Source organism: Armigeres subalbatus, chromosome 2 (genome assembly GCF_024139115.2).
Source record: "Armigeres subalbatus isolate Guangzhou_Male chromosome 2, GZ_Asu_2, whole genome shotgun sequence".
Taxonomy (NCBI): domain Eukaryota; kingdom Metazoa; phylum Arthropoda; class Insecta; order Diptera; family Culicidae; genus Armigeres; species Armigeres subalbatus.
The window spans coordinates 41,707,782-41,731,716 of record NC_085140.1 but is presented as its reverse complement, the minus strand read 5'-3'; the positions used below and the strand labels follow the sequence as shown (position 1 = coordinate 41,731,716).

The window sequence follows — 23,935 nt, the reverse complement described above, 5'->3', positions numbered from 1 at the left end:
GTTTTTTTAGCGAAATTTTTGTAATTTTACGAAACGAAACGAAATGAAGAAATCAGATTTCGCCATGCTCAAATTCCGCGAAATTCCGCGGAATTTCGTTTCGAACCACCTGAAACGAAATTTTTCGAAATACCGTATATGGTTAGTATCACCACTCGGTGAATTAAGTTGGTTTTCATTAGTGTATATTTCCAAATATCAATAGGTACCAAATAGGTATGTGTTAATTTGGGGTCCATAATCCGCGTTACTGCGCGAAGTTCAGATCGCGCTTCGGACGGCCAAATAACAATCGTAAGCTTCGGGTGGTGTGCTGTTGACTTTCAGACGGTCAGGCTGTACACACCAAATTTTTTTCGCTGGAATTCAGCAAAATTTTGCTGGATTTTGCCGAGCTGTAAAACCAGCAATCCATCCAGTAAAATTTATTTTGCTGTTCCTCCAGCAAACGTGATGATCATAAAACTGACAGGTACATAACTGTATTTTCAGCAATGTCGATAAGGGTTTGCTGGACGGTCAGTAATATCAAAATCAAAATGATTTGCTGTATTCCCAGCAATTTAATCTCATTAATGTTTATACTGAAATGTCAGTACAATGTAAATCAAGAAATCAAGAATTAGGAGTAAACTAATAATATAAATTATGGGAATGAGATAACTTCTTTGGACATGTAGCAGTTAATAAAATCCTCGTCAAAATCAAAGTTGCAATACATTTTTGCTTGATCGACTGCTGATACATGTTCTAGAAGATTAACCTCATTCACAAAATTATTTTGTTTCACTGACATGCATCACTTTTTATTTCCAATCATTTTATGTTATAGCAAATTAACTCAGTATAAACAGCTTATTCCAAGCTAAAGGTTACATCTCTCACGGTAATGGATGATTTAGAAATGTCTGGTTAAAACAATGAAAAACGGCTCGCGAGGCGACACGCGGAAATGGAGAAAAATGGTGACCGAGCTCCTTTCGGGTGTTCTGACGCATGACTTCAGTTTGACAGATGAACAGGTTGCTGGATTTCCAGCAATAACTTGCTTCTGCTGATTTTCAGTAAATCATTCAAACGATTGCTGGATTTCAGCAAGCAAATTTATTGCTGGTTTACAACCAGCAAACTGTTTTGCTGGAACGAGAAATTAAATTTTGGTGTGTACAGTCCAGTACCTGACAGTGAAAAGTCTAAGCAGCGCTCTTAGCTTCTTCTAACAGGGTCTTGTTACGTCGAGTTGACGGCTCAAGACACTGTTTGCCCATTATTAGGGGAGTTAAGCTACACACTTGATCGGAATTCCAGACGGCCAGGCTGTACAGTCCAGTACCTGGCAGTGGGTATTCCAACGTTTGTGGTAAGTGTTGGCTTCGTCGAGATCTGATATCAGTTTTCTGATTCCAGACTGGCAGGCTGTACAATCCAGTACCTGATAGTGGGAATCATAGACTAGTTGGAGATCTTCAAGCTAAGTCATGCACTCAGTCAAAATTCCAGACGACCAGGCTGTACAGTCCAGTACCTGGTGGTGGGAAATTGACGTTCGAGATGACTTGGCTCTTACGAGAACTCAACACTTGTGTTCTGCTTCCAGTACCTGACGGTGGGAAGCATTGGCAAGTGAAGATTTCGCCAAGTTTTAAAGGTCAACTTTTCTAAGTCTCCAGACGGCCAAGCTGTACAGTCCAGTACTTGGCAGTGGGAGACCTCGAAATGTTAACTTACCTATAGCAGGGAATGTTCTCGAAAGAAAGGCGATCCGATCCTTATGAAGGTTAAAACAATACTTAAAAGTTGTATTTCAAAATTCGTCTTATATAGGGGTTTTTGGGAATACAATTGTAACTTAATTCTAAAGAGTGAAAGAGAAAGGATACTTTCTAAAGTTCCCACGTCCATTGTCGTTCGCTACAATCATTCAGTTCTGTTTTCTTAAAAACCAAGTTCTCGAGCAACTTTATGACCGGATGCCTAATGCATCGGTGCCTAAATGTGCCCTTCCTATCCCTACCACTGCGGTGCCGTATGCCTGGTGCATTATGGTACTTGTCTCACCCGGGCCGACGATCGGTGCTGTGAGGAAATTCTATGCGGCCTATCAGTATGAACAATCTATGTTGTAGCCCGTAACGACCGTGCCTGTACGTGAATTGTTTTCCTAACGCTTATCTCACCCGGTCGGTGATCGGTGCTGTAGGAAAATTCTATGCCCTATCTGTTACGTAAGCATTCTATGCTGTAGCATTTTTACGACCTACGAATCGGCGTCTATGTGATCCTTTTTTCTAATGTTTACATTTTCTATCCGGGCGACCGCTCGTCGTGATCGTATGCAGTGTAAGCTGCGTGGTCGTAAATTTGTTTCTCCTAGCTACTCTCGCATCGTTCGTATCTAACCATGCGTACATGGTCCTGTTTGGCAGTTTTCACTTTATTCTATCTGATGCCTAATTGTTCCCCAAGGTGAGGGAGTTTATTTTCTGTTTCATCAAATTCTAACGGTGGGAACTATTTCTGATCAATTAATAGTGCAATAATGCAAATAGTGCACTGCTTAATTAATAGGGGACCTCCTTAGCCGTGCGGTAAGACGCGTGGCTACAAAGCAATACCATGCTGAGGGTGGCTGGGTTCGATTCCCGGTGCCGTTCTAGGCAATTTCCGGATTGGAAATTGTCTCGACTTCCCTGGGCATAAAAGTATCATCGTGTTAGCCTCATGATATACGAATGCAAAAATGGTAACCTGGCATAGAAACCTCGCAATTAATAACTGTGGAAGTGCTTAATGAACACTAAGCTGCGAGGCGGCTCTGTCCCAGTGTGGGGATGTAATGCCAATAAGAAGAAGAAGAAGAAGTAATAGTGCAAATTCGGTTTCGATATTGCAATCTGTCGCTAATCATGGTGGTTGATAATTGATTACACATTAAAGTTGGTTCCGATATTGAAATCTATCGCTAATCATATTAATTGATAATTGATTATTATATGAGCGTACGCTCCTGATAGTCGCGTTTTTAACAGTATGTGAATCTCGCGAAGCTCCTTTCAAGAGGCTCGGAAGCCTCCTTACAAGAGGCTCGGAAGCCTCCTTTCAAGAGGCTCGGAAGCCTCCTTTCAAGAGGCTCGGAAGCCTCCTTTCAAGAGGCTCGGAAGCCTCCTTTCAAGAGGCTCGGAAGCCTCCTTTCAAGAGGCTCGGAAGCCTCCTTTCAAGAGCTCGGAAGCCTTCTTTCAAGAGGCTCGGAAGCCTCCTTTCAAGAGGCTCAGAGCCTCCTTTCAAGAGCTCAGAAGCCTCCTTTCAAGAGGCTCAGAGCCTCCTTTCAAGAGGCTCAGAAGCCTCCTTTCAAGAGGCTCAGGAAGCCTCCTTTCAAGAGGCTCAGAAGCCTCCCTTTCAAGAGGCTCAGGCCTCCTTTCAAGAGGCTCAGAAGCCTCCTTTCAAGAGCTCAGAAGCCTCCTTTCAAGAGGCTCAGAAGCCTCCTTTCAAGAGGCTCAGAGCCTCCTTTCAAGAGGCTCAGAGCCTCCTTTCAAGAGGCTCAGAAGCCTCCTTTCAAGAGGCTCAAGCCTCCTTTCAAGAGGCTCAGGAAGCCTCCTTTCAAGAGGCTCAAGCCTCCTTTCAAGAGAGCTCGGAAGCCTACTTTCAAGAGGCTCAGAAGCCTCCTTTCAAGAGGCTCAGGAAGCCTCCTTTCAAGAGGCTCAAGCCTCCTTTCAAGAGGCTCGGAAGCCTCCTTTCAAGAGGCTCAGGCCTCCTTTCAAGAGGCTCAGAAGCCTCCTTTCAAGAGGCTCAGGAAGCCTCCTTTCAAGAGGCCTGGAAGCCTCCTTTCAAGAGGCTCAGGAAGCCTCCTTTCAAGAGGCTCAAGCCTCCTTTCAAGAGGCTCAGAAGCCTCCTTTCAAGAGGCTCAGGAAGCCTCCTTTCAAGAGGCTCAGGAAGCCTCCTTTCAAGAGGCTCGGAGCCTCCTTTCAAGAGGCTCAGGAAGCCTCCTTTCAAGAGGCTCAGAAGCCTCCTTTCAAGAGGCTCAGGAAGCCTCCTTTCAAGAGGCTCAGAAGCCTCCTTCAAGAGGCTCAGAAGCCTCCTTTCAAGAGCTCAGGAAGCCTCCTTTCAAGAGGCTCAGAAGCCTCCTTTCAAGAGGCTCAGAAGCCTCCTTTCAAGAGGCTCAGAGCCTCCTTTCAAGAGGCTCAGAAGCCTCCTTTCAAGAGGCTCAGAAGCCTCCTTTCAAGAGGCTCAGGCCTCCTTTCAAGAGGCTCGGAAGCCTCCTTTCAAGAGGCTCGGAAGCCTCCTTTCAAGAGGCTCGGAAGCCTTCTTTCAAGAAGCTCGGAAGCCTCCTTTCAAGAGGCTCGGAAGCCTCCTTTCAAGAGGCTCGGAAGCCTCCTTTCAAGAGGTTCGGAAGCCTCCTTTCAAGAGTCTCGAAAGCCTCCTTTCAAGAGGCTCGAAAGCCTCCTTTCAAGAGGCTCGGAAGCCTCCTTTCAAGAGGCTCGGAAGCCTCCTTTCAAGAGGCTCGGAAGCCTCCTTTCAAAAGGCTCGGAAGCTTCCTTTCAAGAGGCTCGGAAGCCTCCTTTCAAGAGGCTCGGAAGCCTCCTTTCAAGAGGCTCGAAAGCTTTCTTTCAAGAGGCTCGGAAGCGTCCTTCTATTCGGCTCAGACGTTCCAAACGGTTCAAAGGAATCCTTTCAAGAGGCTCGGAAGCATTTAAAAATCTTCAAAGTCTTATTTATGAACTTAATTTGAATTGAAAACTTTCACGGAATAATAAAATAACTCTTATTTTCGCGGAAGAACGGCGATAAAAATAGGGGGTACCTCAATGAATGCAAAAATACGAAGGGGTAACTCTCAAGAAAAAGGTTGAGAATCGCTGGGCTATAGGATCTCTCTAAAACCAAACTTTTGACAGAAGGCTCGGAGGTCCATATTGTCATATATCAATCGTCTCAGCTCGATGAATAGAGGTGATGTCTGTATGTGTATATGTATGTGTGTGTGTTTCTACAAAAAAAAATGTAGAACCTTTTCGTACTTAGCTTTATCCGATTTGCTTACAACTGGTTTTAGTCGACGCGGAATCCTGCCTTATTTCTCGCTGTTGAAAATTGGCCTTATCGAGCGATTGATGATTGCGATTGAATTGTGCTTGAAAAACATTGTATTTCTCTCCATCTCCATCCATGTTCGGAAAACCGGAAAAAAGGCATTCACTAAAGACTGAATTTTTTTATACATAAAATGACGCTCCGTGTTCTCAGAATATACATCTGTTACAGGCTGCTGAGTTGTTATGCCCATATAGCTACCGATTCAGTCCATTATTGTCTGTTTTTGCTTTGTAGAAGCAAACTATTAAAATCTGTACGGATAATTTGCAGACACCCTGTATAATTGTATCGTGGTCGGCAATGAAAACTTTTGAACAATCGTGTTTGCCCCAATTTTCGCATTCAATTTTATAGTTAATCACCATTAACATTCTAACTCTCCCCTTCTATCGTTATTAAAGCTACGGTGATTCACTTATCATCTAAAGTGTTGTTCCAGTACGCTTTGTTGAGCCGCTAGTTGACTGTTGATTTAGTTTTTCACACCATATACAGGTGGAAGCGAAGCCAGAACTGGGACAACATTTACATGGAACAACCGCACAAATAGTGCCGTTTTGATTAGAAGAGATTGTGTATGCCACTGGCGTGCCATTGTGGGGCTGGAGCATCAACATAAAAGCAAACAATCCGTATTATGGTTACCCGCTGTTAATGGGCTCGCAGCAGAATTCATCCAACTATCATTACCAGTGAACCGGAAGCTCCATCATGGCATTAGCAACTGATCAGTACAATTACCGCAATGCTATCTTCACAAACAATCGGATATAATATTGATTCCATCACGAAAATGCGTTCGTCGCCAGAATGGAGGGACGTTTCGACAAATTCGAAACACGAATGGGATGTGACGCGCAAAAGCAATGAATTAATGTAATAGAATGCATTATTATCAACTATAAATTACATGTGTTTTATTCGCTACATGTTAGGGTAACGTTTACAATGCGCCATAAATTTTACATTTCAAAATATGCATCTGCTTCATGTTGAACGAATTTAGTAATGAATACAAGTTACATTTCTTTTCTTCGCCGATTAGGAGTCGTATCTTAAATTATTCAACTCTGTGGTCTGATTGCAGTTAGTAGAAAACCATGCGTCTCCATGACTTTTCTCTTCCAATATGAGACCTTTTTCCAAAGAAATATCAACAGACGGGCAAGAACAGTTTGAAATTTCTTTGAACTCACAAATTATCAATATTATTAATTTGTTTTACTATTGTTATATAAAATCAGATAGCTTTATTTGATGACTGTTTGAGGATGATAACATTTTGTAGAAGAAGCTTGAGTAGCTCCCCAATAATAAGTTGATTAGATAGGTATTAATTAATTGATATTATTGCTTCAGTCTAGAATCCTCATCCTCACTATCACTATCGCCCCGCAATTGTTTATTATTGTTCTCGCGTTGCTATTGAAAGGGATCAATGGCGTCTAACGTTTATTTGTGATACGGAGATGTATGCTTTGTGTGTAAGAATGAGTTCTCCGCTTCGCGCTTGATTGGATACTTACTGAGCCGTGATAATTTGAACGCATCCGCCGTGTTAATTACGTCGACATAGGCCTGCAGCTCGAAGCGACGCGCCGACACATTCAGGTTGTGATTCAGCATGGCGAACTTGAAGGCGGACTGGATTTCGTCCGTACCCTGCTCGAAAATGGCACCTGTAAAGTTGAACGAGAACACAAAAGAGAGCCAATTAGTATTGCCACCTGTAAGGTTTTCGGGAAATGGAATCAAACACAATTGAAATTGAGGTTGTGTTAGCTGGAATTGAAACATAATAAACCCGTCATGTTTCTTGTAAAGAAAAAAAAACTTGAATAAAATATGTATGTATGTATGCAGCTTCTAGAAGATTCCTGGGCAAAATTGGTGATCCATTCACCAACATGAAAAAGTATTCTCTTGTACTGTTACCGCAATTTGATTTACAAATTACAAATTACAACTTAATTATCTTATGCAAGACGTACAATGTGCGTGAGCATCTTTGGATTATTGCTTCTGGATCACGATCCTGCCTCCATGGCAGAATGTCGACACTCAAATCAATCATTCGAATTGTGATTAACTGATGATCAAAGCCTTTATCCTGTTGTCAAACTCAGAAATTCACCTTTCATCATTTTCCCCTGGCAGGTCGCCACATCAAAAATCACCGGTAATGCGAACTTCAAAACGAACAGACGTCAGCGACAATGGAAACTCTTCCGAGAATTTAAGAAAACCCCCTCCGGTGATCGAACATTCTAATGATGAAATCGATTGTCGGGATATTTTCACCCCCTCCGGGTGGCAACAAGAAGCGAGAGTGTACTGATGCTGACAGAGCATCGGCGCTCGTTTTTTCAATATCGTAATTAAATTCCCTTGGTGAATTGTTGTCGACACCTGTTCAAAGGTATGTTACATGCTTCATTTTTTTGCCTCATTTCTTGGAAATATCTTTCCATTAATTCTGCAGAAAGCAATTCGGTTGAAAAGCGACTCGTGCAACACCTGGTCACAGTCGCATTAAAATGTGGAATTAGAATCATGGAGACATAAAAAATACCTTTGTACATATGTGTGTATTTTTAATCTATATGCGGAATTCAAATTATTTCTCATTTGAGATAAATGGAAACAAATTTTCGACTATGTAGAATGCTTCTAATTTAGAAAAACTTTGACTAGAATGATAAGAAGAAAAAAACACTTCGATTCAGTTTGTCGCCAATGAATCACATACAGTGGTTGGTTTCCTACCCACTGCTGCCAGCGTCCAGGCGCTATCGTATGTAAAAATAGTCAGCATGAGTTAACCATCCGAAGTTTGTATGGCGAAAGACATCTAACGCGGGTTTTCTCAATAGTAGGAACTTTTCACGAAAAACTATTTGGTACCACTTATGTAGGAAGGTGTCCGCTACTACGCCTACCAAATATTGTTTCGATTAAGGTGCTTATTTTCGAGATATTTGATCTTAAATGCCTTTCGCCATACTGATTTCCGAAAGTTAACTCCTAGTGTGCCGCTGTAGCCACGCTTAAAAGAGGCGACTCATTGAAAGCTTATCTTATTCTCGATGAACACGTATCGTCGTTTCAAAGCCACGTGCACGCGGACTAAAAAAACGCAGCTGTGCATGGGGAAAAACGGTAACACAGCTTCGCCGCGCAGATGCATACCCGCGTTATTTTAACGCAGCGTGCACGTGGCGTTGAGAAGACGCTACGTGGGTATCGGCCGTTGCATTACTAAATAATATTAAAAGACTGACATACATACATACTAACAATCGAGACCGGAGTACAGGACAAGGCATATTCGAAGAAGCATAGCTTCACTGATTAGATGTTTGCCTAATTATATTTTAGGACAAAGTACTAAGCCTCAAACAAAAACTCTAATTATTTTTACTTTGCGGTCGGTGCTTATTGAACGATGCTTCTATAAATCAAATTAGCAGTGTTGGTAAAATCATTCATAAATCTCAATCATCGAACATTCCCGTACGAGCAAAATCCATTCCATTTAATTGGTAGGCTCAGTCGTGTGTGACACTTTGCGGAACCGCAATTCTTAAGTATGATATCTTTTTAATTTGTATCATCTTATCATTAACAGTTAGTAAGGAAGGGACATAGACCATAATACTCGTGGTGCCCAAGGTTATAATTTACTTAATTCAGGATGGACGGGGTAGGGATTTGGGCTTAGGTCATTCTAATTGCTCATCCGGGCTACGAACAAAACCGTTTGTGAATTAAAAAGAATGCATCACGGATGAATTTTTCAGGCCAAATCATATCTTTTCAATCTTTAAAAAGTCAAAATGCGTTCAAAACCAAATTAGGAGCATTTTTTTGTTTACTCATACAAGAGTATCCATTGTTTTATGCGATGAACGATGCGATGAGTTTGGTGACTTTGAGTTTATTCCAACACTGCGACTTAGCACCTACTTGTCTTATATTTCTAGTCTAAAAGCTCGAGCACAGTATTGCTGAACGTAAACAAAATTTCATGTTATTTAGAATTGTTTAAAATTTATCACAATATGTACTTCTGAAACTTCTTTCGAAAATCATTTACGTTCAAAGTGCTTCTTTTATAGCAGCTCAAGAATAATGAAAAAAAAAGTAATTAGGGAGGTGAAACGCCAACGTCTATCTGAAAGGCAAAAATATTGAGCACCAATATCGAACAGAAAAAACAAGCCAGAAGAAAAATACAACCGGCGGCCTGCTATACAGCGAATATCGAATTCATGCCAGCTACTGCTAACGGCTCGAGCGAGCTGGGAAATTATTCATGCCGAGCCGAGTTTAATTAAATCAAATCAATGCGTACAAATCGGAGATCCGACCCCGGCTCGCCGGTACATTTCTTTGGGCGAAACATGTCAAAAAGTGTATGTACAAAAAAGAATCTCTCCTTCAGAAAATGATTAAGTCGGTTCGAGCCAACAATGGGGAAAAAATAAGAAAAGAAAAAAAAATCGTTTGGATGTGCCGTTGAGTAATGGAGGCATTACGTCATTTCTGAGAAAAAGAGCTACCCTTGAGATTGTGTATATTTTTTTTGTATAAATGAGAATCAAATAGAAGAAACATATTAGGTTCAGAAACTGACGCTCAAAAAAATTCATCTGAGTTTTTTTTTCTGTTCAAGTGAAATACTTTGAAAATTTCACACGTACTTAATTTAGTGCGTGTTAACGATAAGAAAGTTTATAAGCCATCGACATGGTACATACTCGGCGACAATTCCATCTAATGCTGTTATAGGTCTGCCTTGCTCGCTGCACACCTCGCCTTCTAATTGTTGTCAGTTGTTGTTTCCAGCTGCAGTTCCTCATGTCATCGCTACGTTGGAGACCCTGTATGGAAGACCAGAACATCCGATTTTCATGTTGGTGAAAAAGGTTTGTAAAGTGCTGGCCCCTAAATCGGTTAAACTAGAGTCGCTGTTTGGCTTCGGTATGGTGGTTTAAAACCTGTGCGATCACGTTGAAATGGGACAGCAAGAAGCACATCTCAACAACCCCACTCTACTGTACGATCTAGTTGATAAGCTTCCAGCAAACATAAAGTTGGATTGGGCGATGCTCAAGCAGAAAGCACTGGTAACTAACTTGCGGACTTTCGCACGGTTTATGTCTAGACTAGTGAATGCCAGAGCAGACGTGGCTCTAATCCATGGAATCCAGAGCAAAGCACCGGGGAAAGCTGAAAAAACTCAGGGAAAAGAACTTTTGTGGAGCACATTCTGGATCAAAAAACATCGTCGATGTCTAAAAAGTTTTGTGATAAAGAAGGGTTGTCAAGCAAAACATCATACCCTCCCTTCTACACTCGATTCGAACCCGTTCAGGAGCATCGAAACCAATTCAAGGAGTTGCGAATCATCATTACGCTGCTCGTCTATTGCGTATTCTTCCAGTAACACTACACACCAACAATCGTTCTGTCGTAGTTTACGCTTTTCTCTATGATGGATCGTCGCGAACACTGATTGAGGAAGAAGTCATCAGTTGGCTAGGAATAGAAAGAGAACATAGTCCATTATGCCTTCAGATGACTGCGAATATCAAGAGATTTGAGAAGAACTCGAGGAAGGTTAGTGTGGAGATCGCCGGAAACATCAAAAAACACCGATACCAGCTGTTTGACGTACAAATAGTGAACAGATTGGATCTGCCTAGGCAGTCCATGCACTGTGCAGAAATGGTGGCAAAGTATTCTTATTTGAAATGATTGCCCATCGAGGATTATGCAAAAGCCGCTCCAAAAATACTTATCGGCACTGACCAATCGTATCTAGGAGTTATTTTGAAGATAAGAGAAGGGAACCCGCAAGAACCAATCGCCGCCAAATGACGTCTAGGATGGACCATCTATGGATCGATGTCCGGGGCAAGTGAGAGACCCCTAAGTTTTCACATTTGCAGAAACGAATGCTTTGCTTGGAGCGACGAATTGCGAAGAATTCGAAAATAGGAGACAGAGTTAAAAAACAGATGATTGAATACCAAGAAAAGGGCTATATATGTACATCCAGCAACTGAGGCGAAATTGAAGAATTATCACTAGGCGTTGCGCTGATCCCCAAAAAGCCTAATAAAATCCAAATATTCTGCGATGCAGCAGCTATGGTGAAGCGGGTCTCACTAAACTCCATGCTGTTGAAGGGACCAGATCTGATTAGTTCTCTACCATCGATACTGTTCGGATTCCGGGAGAAACGCTTCGCCTTCTGCGTCGATATCAGAGAGATGTTTCACCAGATTCAAATAAGAAAAGAGGACCGGGACGCTCAGCGACTATTGTGGAGAAATGATGCAGAAAAAGAACCAGTAACGTACATTATGGACGTGGCAACATTTGGCTCCACATGTTCCCCTTGTTCCGCCCAGAATGCCAAAACCGAGTTCCTGAAGATGGCCAATGCTATAATAAGAAAGCATTATGTCGACGACTAACGAGATAGTGCAGACACAATAGACAAAGCAGTGCATTCTCGGGTTGCAATTACATCGGAAACTGGATGTCAAGCTCCAAAGAAGTACTCAGACGAGGATCTCCTCCTAGATAGAACCAGTGCTACTGAACGAGTTCATCTATTCCGCTAGTATGCAAGTAGAACAGCAGCGACCAACCAACCGCATAGTTCTTCGATTGGTGATGAGCCTGTTTGACCCTTTAGGTAATTCACGGCAAGATTCTAATTCAAAATATTTGGACAGCGAAGACAGATTGGGATGAATCTTTCCCCGAAAGGCTATGTCAACGTTCGAGACAGTGGATAAAGTTGTGTGAACAATTGGATTGCATTCGGATTGCTCGTTGCTACTTCCCCGACCAGCACACGAAAGACTTCTGATCGTTACAGTTCCACGTTTTCGTTGACACCAGTGAAGGAACCAACCTATGCCTGTGTGGCGTACTGGCGAGTTGAATTCGGTTTGTTGGGATGGCACAGCAGAACTTGTAGTTCGCGTCGTATGATACCAGGTGTCCCATCATCCTTCCCAAGAATAGTTGGGCTACAATGCTCCTCGTGGAATGGTATTATCGACAGTTCCATTCTGAACAAGATGAGACAGCGAAACGTTGCAATTCATGTTGAAGAAAGCGGCCCCTTTTGTTCCGCGAATTGCACCACTTCCCGAGTGGAGATTTTAATCGTTTACTTAACATTTCTCTCACGTAGAATTGGACTACTTTGGCCCACTGGTAGTTCGCGTAGGTTAAGCGACAGTCAAACGGTGGGTCGCTTTAGTGGTTCACTCACTTGGTACGGAGTTATGTAAAATGACTATCCGCCGTTTTGTAGCGCGTCGTGAGGCTCCCTTGGGAATTCACAGCGACAAACAGCACCAACTTTGTTGGAGCCAGTAATGACCTGAGGGAAGAGTTAGCTAAGGTGAATGCCGTGCTTGCAGAAACGTTAATCAACTCAAATACGAAATGATGCTTCATTCCACCATCAGCGCTCCACATGGGCGGGGCGGGGTCCCGAGTAGCACACATGCTGCAAGTTAGTTGCCGTAACTTATGTGTAACCGAATATGGTCACATTTGAGTTACTGCAAACAAATCTGTTCAAAATTTGCTACGTTGGGGAGAGCCTTGGGACAGCACTACAAGCGATGTATACAACTAGAAGTCCGGATGAAGAAACCTTTGCAACCCTGATCGTAGAAGCTGAATCAATAGTCAATTCTAGATCACTAACGTTTGTGCCGGTAGACCCAGATCATGAAGAAGCCTCCACTTTCCATTGCTAAGGTCGAGGGGAGTAACGCAACCGGAGAAAACGGTTGAAGAAGCTGAAAAGCATGTATGAATTGCTGGAATTTATATCGGGTAATGGTCGATTCATTACGGGGACGATGGATCCGGGTATATCTTACAGTAATAGCTCTCCGAACCAAATGGTTCAAAGTTGTAAAGCCGGTTAAGGTAGTAGATTTGGCGGACGTCGTGACCAAAGCAGCTCGCAATGGATGGACAAGAGGACGAATTCTTGAAGTCGCACAACGTCGGGATGGAAGAATACGACAGGCGGTCGTACGAATACGACTTCGATAGGAGTGATAAATTAGCGCTTTTGGAGGTCATCGATAGTAAGGTTGGGCAGAGGACGTCCGGGCCAAGTTACGGGTCGGAGAACGTTGGACGGTACAAACAATGTTGAGGGGAGATGTAGGTAGACGTTGTATGGTGGAGAACTGTTTTGATACGGATCACGTTAGAATTATTATTATCACTCTGAATTACATTTTGTTATCGTTGGAATTATAACTTTATAACTACGTTAAATCTTAAAATTAACGACTTATCATTCCTACGTATCTACTTAATATACATCTATAGTGAGTAAAATTCTTGAACTATGACTAGAGTTATATGTAATTGAATAATATGCAATGGAAGTTGTAGATTTCGTCGCAGACGCATTATAATCAATTGTTGGGTAGATTATTGCAAATGTGGTTAGACTCGATGAGAGTATTATGTTACTTGATGAATCATGCATATTTTAATAAATTATACAACTTATAGCAACTTCCAGAACCACAAAATTACAAGCAAAGTTTGTAATAACCTTCTTCTTCTTTGTAGTAACCTTCTCACTCCATGCCATTGGATTGTGCCACCGGCGAACAGTAAAGCAGTCATTAAGCGATGTTGTAAGACATGACGGTCTAGATCACGTTAGTCCTCTTCAGGCAGGCCTTTGATCAAGTTTCTAAGCAGGATCGGCTGTCACTTTATTTTGATTGTTGGACTTAACAGTAAACAGAGGAAACGTTGTGTACGATTGCCATCAAGGTACCGGTGAAGGCCTTATTGTTTATTTGTCTCAGAACTAGGAAGTTTTTGTTGGGTTGCATATCTTTGAGATGTCCAGGAGATCCAAAACCAAGGACAGCGCGTATGTTGCCAGAAACATGCTTTGGGAAAAGGTACGATAACTTATCCTCTGGTTATCGAGATCTGAGACATGGACATCAGGAAGTGGAAGACACTTCAGCATGGGATGGCGTTCTCCATCTATTTGTAGCAGTCAGGAACATTGTGATTAATTTGGTATATAGTTTATGTAAATAAGGTAGATTGTAAGATTTTCCATCTTTCAATCGCCAATTTATACACATATGTTTTCCCTTGACATAGGCAAGCGGGCACTTATCGATTAGCCAAGCTCTCCAAGGTCGAGGCCATCTGTTTTCTGGATAAGGTGGGAAAGGGAAAGCAGCCCAACTTTCGTGTCAGATTATCCGTCGTACCAATAAGGTCACGATCATACACGAAGGAAGTCGGAAAATGACGTATTTCCGGTAGCGTGTCCACCTTCCTTAATCTGAGGATTCACGAACTCAATCATTTCATCCGTGATCAGCCAATGAGTTGGAAGTTTGCTAGTTTGTTTTTCAATCGTCTGAAGTATGTTTCCTATTGTGGCGTTAGATGTAGGGTAACTGTACCAGTTTTGGCCATGTTCCTAATTTGGCCAGTTTTTCACGTAACTCCGGTGATAAAGCAATTTTCGAGCGTTTTATTAGCTCTAACAAGAGATATATCCCTTATGCTTCATCACTGTTGAAACTGATCGATAGTTTTTGGAAAATATGCATTTTTCAGGGTTAGCCAAATTAGGCACTAAGGTGCCCAAAACCGGTACACTTACCCTAATTATTTAATTAATTTATTGTTCGTTCTCCAATAGTCAGATTTCAAAGGTGTGCGTGAATATTTGTGTGCGGTATGTTGTCAAATTCCAGCATCTATATAGGTAAAATGTGCTCTAAATATGATATGATGAGCTAGTGCTCAAGTGTTTGTTTCGCCAGATTGGCTAGATATTTCCCACCCGCAGCAAATTATCGCACCCAAGCGCGACGCACCCCCTCTAACGGACGGAATATTCCTGGCGATCGCCACCTGCCAGAAGTGGACTGATCCGTCGCCATATTGGTCCGGGAAGGCCAGGGGACCTCCACGTGGACGAGATCCACCAGCCGGTCCGTCAAACTAGTCAGCAGCTGCGCTGCGAGGAAGAGTGACGTCACATTAAGACATACAGCACAGAGCACAAACGAAAGAGAGTTAGTTTTAAGATAATAAAAATGCCATGTGTTAATCTAAATAAAATGTCTCTCTGTAGTCCCCCTAGCCATTTGATTGATTAATAATTATTAATTGTGTTTAACGTCACAACGCACTGTGGCGGAAAGCCGGACAAAACCTCATTTTTTTTTTTAATTTGACTTATATATCGAATGAGCTAGTTCCAAAATTTTTTGATTGTAGCTTGTAAATTTAATTTTTGGTGTCTTGTTGGATTTGGCTTAACTTTTTTGGGAAAGATTCGAAAAGATCTGGTATTATGTATTAAAATCTATTTTTTGTCTACTTTCCGGTGGTTAGTGTGGTGAATTGCGCATAGCTGCGCCAAAGCGGGAAATTGACTGGTGCAATGTTAGAATAAGGACGCTGTCTTTGTTCTAGATCCTAGGGCTTGGGCTTGCGGAAGCCCTTGGATAACATAAAGTATGTCGGATAACCATTTTAACCTCAAAATGAATTCAACGTTTCAAAATTACTCTGTGGTGAAGTTTTGAACGCAATCTCAGGTTTTGTCCGGGATTTGTATTTGTGCAGCGCGACATTGTTTGTTAGTTTTCGAGTCCCGTCCTCTTTGCGAGTTTGACTGTGGTGTGTTATGTTGCTTCCAACTCATTGATGGTTGTTGGTGAGAGGAGAGAGTCTGCCGATGATGAGAGCGGTACTCAAGCTTATAGTGTATTAGGGGCCCCACATACGCTCCGACATGTTGTACTACTTTGACTCCGCCCCCAAGTTTGTGCGACCAATTCAGTTTGTACAACCGTCTGACGAACAGCTGGTACAACCAAAACTCCAACAAACGTAATATTTAGTCATTATCTTTCTACATATGCTGATGTGTTTGGTGCATTTTAACGAATACTGAATTGGATTAATTGAATTTGAATGGAATTGAATTGTAATGCAATTAGATTGGATTTGAATTGGAATTGGAATGTTATTGCAATTTTAGTGATAATGAATTGGAATGCGATTAATATGTTTAGAGTTGAAATTGTATTTGATTGTGATTGGATTGGAAGTGGATTTAAATTGTATTGAAATCGGATTTTCACAGTCCATACAGGAATTCCTCCGAATGCTCATCCCGGAATTTCTCTGGAAGTTCCGTCTGGAAGTTCCTTCCGGAATTCCTCCGGAAGTTCCTTCCCAAAGTTTTTCCTGGAATTCCTCCATAAGTTCCTCCCAGATTTTTTCCGGAAGTTCCTCCCTGAATTCCTCCGGAAGCTCCTTCCGCAATTCCTCCGGAAGTTCCTCCAGAAAATAGAATTGGATTGTTCCAAGTTCAAGAATTCCATCATAAGTTCTTCCCGTAATTCTTCCGGAAGTTCTCTCGAAATTACTCCGGAATTACTCCGGAAGTGCCTCCTGGGATTCCTCCGAAGTTCGAAGTTCAAGTGCCTCCCAAAACTCCTCCGACAGTTCTTTCCCTGGTTCCTGTCGGAATTCCTTTAGAAATTCCCAAGGAAGTTCTTGCCAGAATTCCTCCAGGAAGTTCTTCCCGGAATTCTTCTAGAAGTTCCTCCCCAAATTCCTCCCGAAATTCCTCCGGAAGTTCCTACTGCAATTCCTCCGGAAGTGCCTCCTGGAATTCCTCCAACAGTCCAAGTTCAAGTTCCTCCCAGAATTCCTCCGAAAGTTCCTCCCGAAATTCCTCCGGAAGTTCCTCCCGCAATTCCTCCGGAAGTGCCTCCTGGAATTCCTCCAAAGTTCCAAGTTCAAGTTCCTCCCGGAATTTCTCCGAGAGTTCTTGCCGGAATTCCTCCAAGAAGTACTTCCCGGAATTCCACCGGAAGTTCCTCCAAGCATTGCTCCGGAAGCTCCAAACCGGAATTCAACCGAAAATTCCTCCGGAAGTTCCTCTCGCAATTCCTCTGGAAGTTCTTTCCGGAATTCCTCCGGTAGTGCCTGCCGGAATGCCTCCGGAAGTGCCTCCCGGAATTCCTCCGGATGTTCCTCTCGGAATTCCTCCAAGAGTTCTTCCGCAACTTCCTCAAGGAAATCCTCTGGAAGTTCCTCCAGGAATTCCTCCGAAAGTTCCCTTACGAGTTTCTCCGGAAGTTCCTCCCCGAATTACGAAATTCTTCTAGGAATTCCGAAGTTCCTCCATGAATTCCTCAGAAAATTCATCCCTGAATTCCTCAGGAAGCTTCTCCGGAAATCTCCGGAAATCTCCGAAAATTCCACCCGGAATTCAGCCGGAAGTTCCTCCATATGTTCCTCCCGGAATTTCTCCGGATGTTCCCCCCTGAGTTCTTCCGGAAATTCTTCCCGGAATTCTTCTGGCGATTCCTCCTGGAGTTCCTCTCGAAATTTCTCATAAGGTTCTTTCAGGAATTCCTCCGGATGCTCCTCCCGGAGTTCCTCTGGAAATTCTTCCCGAAGTGATTCCGGAAGTTCTTTCCGGAGTTCCTCCAGAAATTGCTTCAGCAAATCCTCCAGGAATTCCTCTGGAAGTTCCCTTACAGGTTCCTTCGGAAGTTTCCCAGGAATTCCGAAATTCCTTCAGGAATTCTGAAGTTCCTACCGGAATTTCTCAAGAAATTCCTCCAGGAATTCCTCAGGAAGTTCCTCCTGGATTTCCTCAGGAAGTTCCTCCAGGAATACCCTGGTAAATTACTCCGTAGTTCCTTCCGAAATTTCCCCAGAAGTTGCTCCAGAAATTCCACAGAAAATTCCTCCAGGACATCCTCCGAGAGTTATCCAAGGATTTCCTCCGGAAGTTCCTCAAAGAATTTCTACGGAATTTCTCCTAAAGCTCCTCCTGGAATTTCTCCGGAAGTTCCTCCAGATATTCCACAAAAAGTGTTTCCTGGAATTCCTCTGGATGTTCCTTCAGGAATTCCTCCGGAATTTCCTCAAGGAATTCCTTCGGAAGTTCCTCTAGGAGTTTTCCCATGTATTCCTCTTGGAATTCTTCCAGATGGTCCTCCTTGAGCTCCCTTTGAAAGTCTCCAATGTATTCCTCCTGAAATTTTTTCGAAAGTTTTTTTCTTTTTCAATTTGTGGATTTTCCATAGGAAATCCTTCAAAATTTCTTTAGAATTCCACTAAAAGTTGTATCAAAATTTCAAGCGTGAATTCTCTCGAAAACTTCCCAAATTTTTTCAAGATGTGCTCTCTTGGAAATTCTATCAGTAGTTCCGCAATAAATGCCTCTGAGAAGTTCTATAAAAGTTTTGTCAGGAGTTCCTCCAGAAAATCCCCAAAACCTTCTTTAAATTACTTCTCCGACTCAACAAACATCACCTACTCAATCACAGAATTTTCCGCCGAAAATCCGAAAAAAAAACTCCAGATGTTAATTTCTTCGCCTATTGTTGAACGCACGTGCATTTCTTATGGGAGTTCAACAATAGGCGACAAAATCAGCCGTTCAACATTTGGCGGTTTCCCCTAGTTCCAGACAGTGGAGGTATTTTCAAATGAAGTTCATATGGAATTTTTCATAAAATCTCTGAATCTGAAATTTTAGAAGGAATATCTATTGGCGTTATAAGAGCATTTTCATAAATTCCCGAAGAAAAATGTGGGTCATTTTTTGAATATTTAAATTTTCAGGGGTTTTAGAACTAAATATGTTTGACCGAGCATACGATGTATAACAAGGGTCCTAGTGGCCAAGTGGCGTGGTCAATTTTCATACGGCGGCGGCGCACAGGTCTAATATTATCAAGTTTTGGCATTTCCTCAGCAAGCGTGCTGGGAATTTTCACCTTATCTTTATCTTATCTTATCTCATCTATATCTTATTGTTATTCTATTATTATTATTATCGCATATTATCTGTATTATCGCAAAATTATTATCGCAAAAATCACTTTCTGCTTCTGGGTATTCCACCAGAAGAAATGAAAGCAACAGTGTTGTACAACAATACCACACACAATTCAACATGGTTGACGGGGGCGGACCCAAAGTTGTACAACCCATCGGAGCGTGTGTGGGGCCCTTTAGGTTCTGGTGGGCTCTCACCGTCTTTTTGAGTGTCTGATGGGGCTGTAAGGTATGGATGGAAGATAGGGTGGACCAGATTTGGCACTGTTCGTTGTTGCTGGCTGGACCGATCCATAAATCCTCGTCGGGAAAATTTAAATGACCTCCCCTTGAGTGAGTCTCATCCGGGTAAATTTACTTGGGCCGTGGTCTCCCTTGTGGAGTGGCGCTTAAGCCACGTGCTTTTGAGAACGTATCGCTCCGTGCCGGCTATAAAATGCCAGACTATTTTTCATTATTCCTGGATAAAATGCCCCGGCAAAAAAGGTTAGGAAGGGATAAGGAAATTATCTGGTGACTATTGAACTTTGGATCTTGGTGGAGTATTCACTTACCAAATCTACTACCACAAAGTATTCTTCAAGTGAACTACGAGGAACCAGAGATGGGATTGTTTTGTACATCAAGATGGACCGAAAGCATTTAATTTCCACCACAGTTCTGGAGCAGTTTGTTTTCTTTCGTAATCTTGATGTACTGTCCGACACTTACCTTCTATTGATGTCCAGAAGGGTGCTTTCGTAGGGCATGAAAGACGTTTGGTCTTCGACGGGTTTGCTCCTACCACCAGCAGTTGGTATGGGCTAAAGTCAAGCTTGTAGCTTCCAGGCCGACTAGGGTCAAATCGAGAAACGAGGTCGACGTTCGGAACCTTAGCGTCTGCCGTAGGTGACGATTGTACGCCTCGTTTTTCTGAACTTTTTATAGTGATTTTTTCTGTAGATGAGGTTTATCACTTAGTCTTCCTCATTGTTTTATCATAGATTCTGCTGACTCTTGTGACAACATCACGAATACACGAAAACGTTACAACAACGGACACAGTCCGAAAGGTTAGATGGGAAGATAAAAGCTTGTTTTTGATCTCAATGGACTAAAAGCCATAACTTTTAAAACAAATTTCTTTTAATATGTTCGTGTTTTGATTATTTGCAAATTCTTTGCTTCTCGAGCAACGACACGCCACATCGTCCCTTACGCCAAATGCCCGGATGGAAAGCTGAAATTCCCTTATCTCCGACAAAGAAGCAGCCAGAAGAAGCACCGTCCATACTGAAATATTATAAACTAACCTCGAGTTACCACGAGTACGTTACCCGTCGCTTACTAACTGAAAAATAAAATGATAACGATTGTATATATCACAAAGAACCATGGCTCCGTAAAGTGTTATACACGACTGAGCCTACTAAATAATATTTCTTTCTTTTTCTTTTCATTACCTGTTACATTTTATAATATCCTTAAATTATTCTTCTTTATTATTCCGTCCTTCGTTTGTAATCTTTTTCCTACATTATATTTTCTTCCTTGTTGCTTTTTTCCATCTCAAACTGCAGCAATTAATTGTAGATTTGATTCATTTTTACATAGATTTTAGTAGCCTATGACATATGTGCAGCTTAAGATTCTTCTACCCACTTAATTATTTTTTCCTCTATTCTTTATACTTCTCTGTCCCTTCCCTTCCTTTCAATTATTATTTTTATTCTATCTTTATTTAGATTTCTTTCCTCCACCTTACTTTTATTGTTTTTTTTATATATAACAACAAGAAGAAGAAAAAGATGTTCATACGGCCCTCTTTTTTAGAACCTTTTAGAACCATTTTTTACTACTTTTTACTTAATTTCTGAATGCTCACTTATAGCGTATCTATAAAAAGTGAGAAGCGCGAAATAATTTATTCTTGATGTCGATTCACGTAGGCTACAATTAAGTACATGACGTAACTCAAATAGTATAAAATCATCTTATAATCAGTGAAGCCATTCAACTAAAAAGCTCTATGAGTATTTTGTTATTCATAACAGGAGTTACCATCGAATACTGAAACACGGGCCTAACTATAGGAATTTCTAAATAGTTTGAAAATGATTTTCTACGAATCACTTATCTCCATCTGGGAAGCTCATCACAAACTTCACAGAGATTGAGATGCCTATTCCAATTGGAAGTTAAAATACCTGATTTGAATCTCCCCCTGAGGTCGCTTCTATTTCATCCCTCTTAACGCATAATCAACCTTTAGTCAGTCAGCTTCCGTCACTACGAGGGTGTCCATTCTCCCAACATACCCCACCCAGCCGCCGTACCTTATAATCCTAATCCTCTTACAAACACTTAAATTATTGCTACTCTTATCCAAATGGTCAAATCTCCGGAGGGCCTTCCCCCATCACGCACACCGAATACCTAATACTGCAAGGTATTTGCAACAGTTTCTCTTCACATTATACCTCTCCGGCACAGCTCTGCTGTCGACCATCCTAGGCAAAGCTAGGATCAGTCGACCAAAATTAATCCAACACTACCCCCCACACCGGACCCGAACTGCAAATCGGCTGGCTACAACTTTCTGGGCCGTGTCCTCACTGCTGGGACTGAATTGCTGCTTCTTTGTCGGAGATAAAATATTTCTCAAGCTTAGTCGTTCCACATCGAATCTGCCGCAATCATCCTGCAACAAGGAGCAGCCGCAGCAGCTTTGAACAAACTCTCCATAACTCGAGACAAGCTGTGGCTCGGTCGAGCAAAATGTGAACTTTTTCATCCCAGCCTCCCACTTGGGAAGGGCTTTACTCGGACCCAATGACTTCGGTTAGTTTTGAACGAGCCACTTGGAGAAGATTGTCGCTTGATTCTGCTGGTGCAGCGTGGAAGGACTTTGGGAGCAACAGTTGCTACTTTATGGTAAAGAAGATTACGTCCCAATCGATAAAACTCTGCTCCGGTTCGCAGTCCATGTCCGAGGAAAAATTCCCAGCCATTGTTGGACCGGAATGGAACGAATATTTCTTGAATCGAAAAGAAAGAACTTACTTTCAACTGTAGAGTTCAATTGAGAAAAAATATTTTTCCAAGCAAATTCCATTCTAGATTAAATCTGGGAACAGAGATGCCAGAATTTGGAGCTTGCCTTCACCGAATCGAATGTTGTTTCTTGGATAATTATGCTATTGAGGAGTACTCGTATGACTGCTGCACTCGATGTTAGCCAACCCAAATTAACTAACTGTGCAAACAAATTTCTACTTTCAAGTCAAGTCATGACGTATAATTTATAACAGACTTTTCGAAATGAATTACGACCCGTTTAATCTGTGTTGAAGATATTTCAAAATTATTTTTGTACCATTTAAAAGCTCTATTTATCGAATTTTCTGGGGCCCTCCTTGGCCGTGCGGTAAGACGCGCGGCTACAAAGCAAAGCCATGCTGGGGGTGGCTGGGTTCGATTCCGGGTGCCGGTCTAGACAATTTTCGGATTGGAAATTGTCTCGACTTCCCTGGGCATAAAAGTATCATCGTGTTAGCCTCATGATATACAAATGCATAAATGGTAACTTGGCTTAGAAACCTCGCAGTTAATAACTGTGGAAGTGCTTAATGAACACTAAGCTGCGAGGCGGCAATGTCCCAGTGGGGGATGTAATGCCAATGAAGAAGAAGAAGAAGATTTATCGAGTTTTGTTATAACTTCATTAAATTCAGTTACATAAAACCAAACCATTGAATGAAACAATAAAGTTGAAGAGTTTAAAAAAGTTGGGAATCGAACATGTTCGATATTTCCAACAATAATTAGGAATCGCGCAAAAAAATTAAATCGTTTTCAAATGCACGGAGCTACTCTTGGCATCCCTGTCCGGGGGTGATCAAGTGGACACCGGAGGATTGGTAAAAGCGCTTTCCAGCACTTATCACATACTTTGCTCGAAAATCCTCTTGTTGTGAACTATCTGGAGCAAGAATTTCGACCAATTCAAATGAATAGAAAACATTCCCTACTCTGCGCTGCGAACTTTGGTTCCATTTTGTGAAGCTCCGTCTCGGTCCCCCAAATCTTAAACTTTTTGCCGCTGAACAAACACCAGTCGGTGGACAGAATTTGCATAACCGAGAATATCTGTTTGCATTAAATTACTGATACCGAGCTCGCAGAATCGTCAACGACGGACGAATGGTTACTTCGCCGATGCGAAAAGACCGGCAAAATTCAATGGAAATATTCGTACAAAAATATTGTGCTGAACAGAGAAAAACGCGTGCCCAAAACACACATCATGGCCGCCTACAGGAGAACCGAATGGCAGTTCAATTTCCATGTTTAAATAATGTGCAGCTATGCTTAGCGTTGGATGGGTCCTGGTTCTTGACGCAGTGGGCAGAGACCGGAAAATCGTTGAAATTTTGGCTTTGAAATTTCTTCCAGTGATGATTATTTGAGTTCTTTTGCTCTCAACATCAGTTATCATGCGCCGTTCCTGCTACACATCAGCCGTTTCTGCTGCACATCAGCTAGTCAAAACATCCAGCCGATGCCCGCATTCCTTTGACCGGTATCGCACACAGTTCTTATTTCAATTTAAAACACAAACAAAATTGTCAATTATAAATAGAGAAATCAACAATAAATCGCAAGCAGTTCGATTATAACCATCATAGCATGTAGTCGTTTTAATTTTAATCTTAGTTTTAGTTTTAGTTTTTAAAAACTCTTTTGCGCATGCAAAAAGTTTAACTGGCGCCCGAATAGGGACCAGCGCGAGTAATTTATTGTGTCGCGAGTGATAAAACATCGGGAACAATTTAAACTTCGACTTGACCGCCGCATCAGCAGCAGCCGTGAGGAAAGGCCCCCTAGTCACCAGCACGGGATTTGGCCGCCTACACTGGGAGAGTTGGAGACTCGTGTCTGGTCTCTA

The 23,935-nt window shown here is 42.0% G+C and overlaps 1 protein-coding gene across 2 annotated transcripts in view; it reads right to left on the bottom strand.

The window, feature by feature from the left end:
* The window catches only part of LOC134218487 (glutamate receptor 1), a 552,551-nt gene that overhangs the window by 265,631 nt on the left and 262,985 nt on the right, over nt 1-23,935 (bottom strand). For both annotated transcript variants that reach the window (XM_062697549.1, XM_062697550.1), the window contains exon 2: nt 6,618-6,770. In XM_062697549.1, the coding sequence (XP_062553533.1) occupies nt 6,618-6,770 (153 nt within the window). The remainder of the gene's footprint in view (nt 1-6,617; nt 6,771-23,935) is intronic.